Genomic DNA, 1,433 nt, shown 5'->3' with positions numbered 1-1,433 from the left:
AGTCCAAAACGAGAACCAATACATGTGATGAGCCTTAGTACCACTGCAGCCTTCACTCGGAGAAATTTGAAATTTCACCGTTGCAGGTGTTTGTGGTGGGCCATGACTGGGGGGCGCTGATCGCGTGGTACGTGTGCCTGTTCCGGCCGGACCGCGTCACGGCGCTCGTCAACACCAGCCTCGCCTTCATCCGCAACATAATCGCACGCAATGGACCTGGTTTCGTGAAGCCCACCGACTACTTCAACCGCGCCTACGGCCCCGACTACTACATGTGCCGCTTCCAGGAGCCCGGGGTCGCGGAGGCGCGGCAGTTCGCGCCGGAGCACGCTAGGCGCCTCCTGCGGCAGATCATGTGCCACTGCTTCAGCCACGGCGTGGCCTGTGACGAGGAAATGCACGACGACAAGTACCCGACATCTACGCTCCCTCCTTGGCTCACCGAGGAAGACGTGGACTACTTTGGCGCCGAGTTCAAGGGGACTGGGTTCACTGGCGGCATCAACTACTACCGCAACCTGGACAGGAACTGCGAGCTGGCTGCGGCGTGGGCGGACGCCAAGGTGCAGGTGCCGACCAAGTATGTGGTGGGTGAAGGTGAAATCACGTACCACTTCGAGGGGGTCCAGGAGTACATCCACGGGGGTGGGTTCAAGGAGGACGTGCCACTGCTAGAGGAGGTGGTCGTCCTCCCGGGCGCCGGCCACTTTATCCAGCTGGAGAGGGCACAGGAGGTCAGTGATCATATCTACGACTTCATCATCAAGTTCTCATCTCCAACCTAAGATGGGATTCACAAGCATCCATCTACTGCTTTGGGTTGTCGGTGTTCGACCTTGCGTGTGTATGTTTATTCTTGGATGATCTGTATACCTGCCCGTTTCCGATTGACAAATGTTGATATATTGTTAGGGCCGCAGGTAGGGTTTACCAGAGAGGGGATGTACTTTAGAAAACAAAACATATGATATATTAAGTCTTACTACATTTTATAATATGAAGCAAATGTGCCCATGTGTTGCAACAAGAGAAAGAAATTCGTGCATGCCCCTGGCGATTCATCCATGTTGTCACTTCTCCTCCTTGCCACCGTCATGAATGATTGTCACATGGACGTATGTGATCAATCCCAAGGCGGTGAGCATAATCATCACACGTCAGCACACAACTTTTCACGAGTCTGTTGCTTCGTCAAATTTCAATTCCACGGACTCGTAATGATTTGGGGCGCCACCTTGTCTCTTCTACACTCAATGCATGTATCATCCTCACACTCCTTCCCTAGTCTATGACCCACCCATGTAGTCGTTTGTCACCGGTGGTAGCCCTTACCTACACTACACATACTTGTAATGATGGTGGGCATCACCACCATCTCACTTGAATCATCTGCGTTCATACATGATACATTGGTTTCAATATAGCATTGCAGC

The 1,433-nt window shown here is 52.6% G+C and overlaps 1 protein-coding gene across 1 annotated transcript; it reads left to right on the top strand.

Annotated features, from left to right (window-relative positions):
- Positions 1-86: 86 nt before the first annotated feature.
- On the top strand, positions 87-995 carry LOC123178109 (epoxide hydrolase A; the record flags this gene model as incomplete). Its single annotated transcript, XM_044591398.1, has 1 exon — positions 87-995. A coding segment is annotated over one exon (699 nt), but the record flags the coding sequence as incomplete, so codon positions are not given.
- Positions 996-1,433: the final 438 nt, after the last annotated feature.

This window comes from Triticum aestivum, unplaced genomic scaffold, assembly GCF_018294505.1.
Source record: "Triticum aestivum cultivar Chinese Spring unplaced genomic scaffold, IWGSC CS RefSeq v2.1 scaffold71172, whole genome shotgun sequence".
In the NCBI taxonomy this organism is placed as follows: Eukaryota; Viridiplantae; Streptophyta; class Magnoliopsida; order Poales; family Poaceae; genus Triticum; species Triticum aestivum.
The sequence above is the reverse complement of the archived record's forward strand: the minus strand, read 5'-3'. Positions and strand labels throughout refer to the sequence as shown.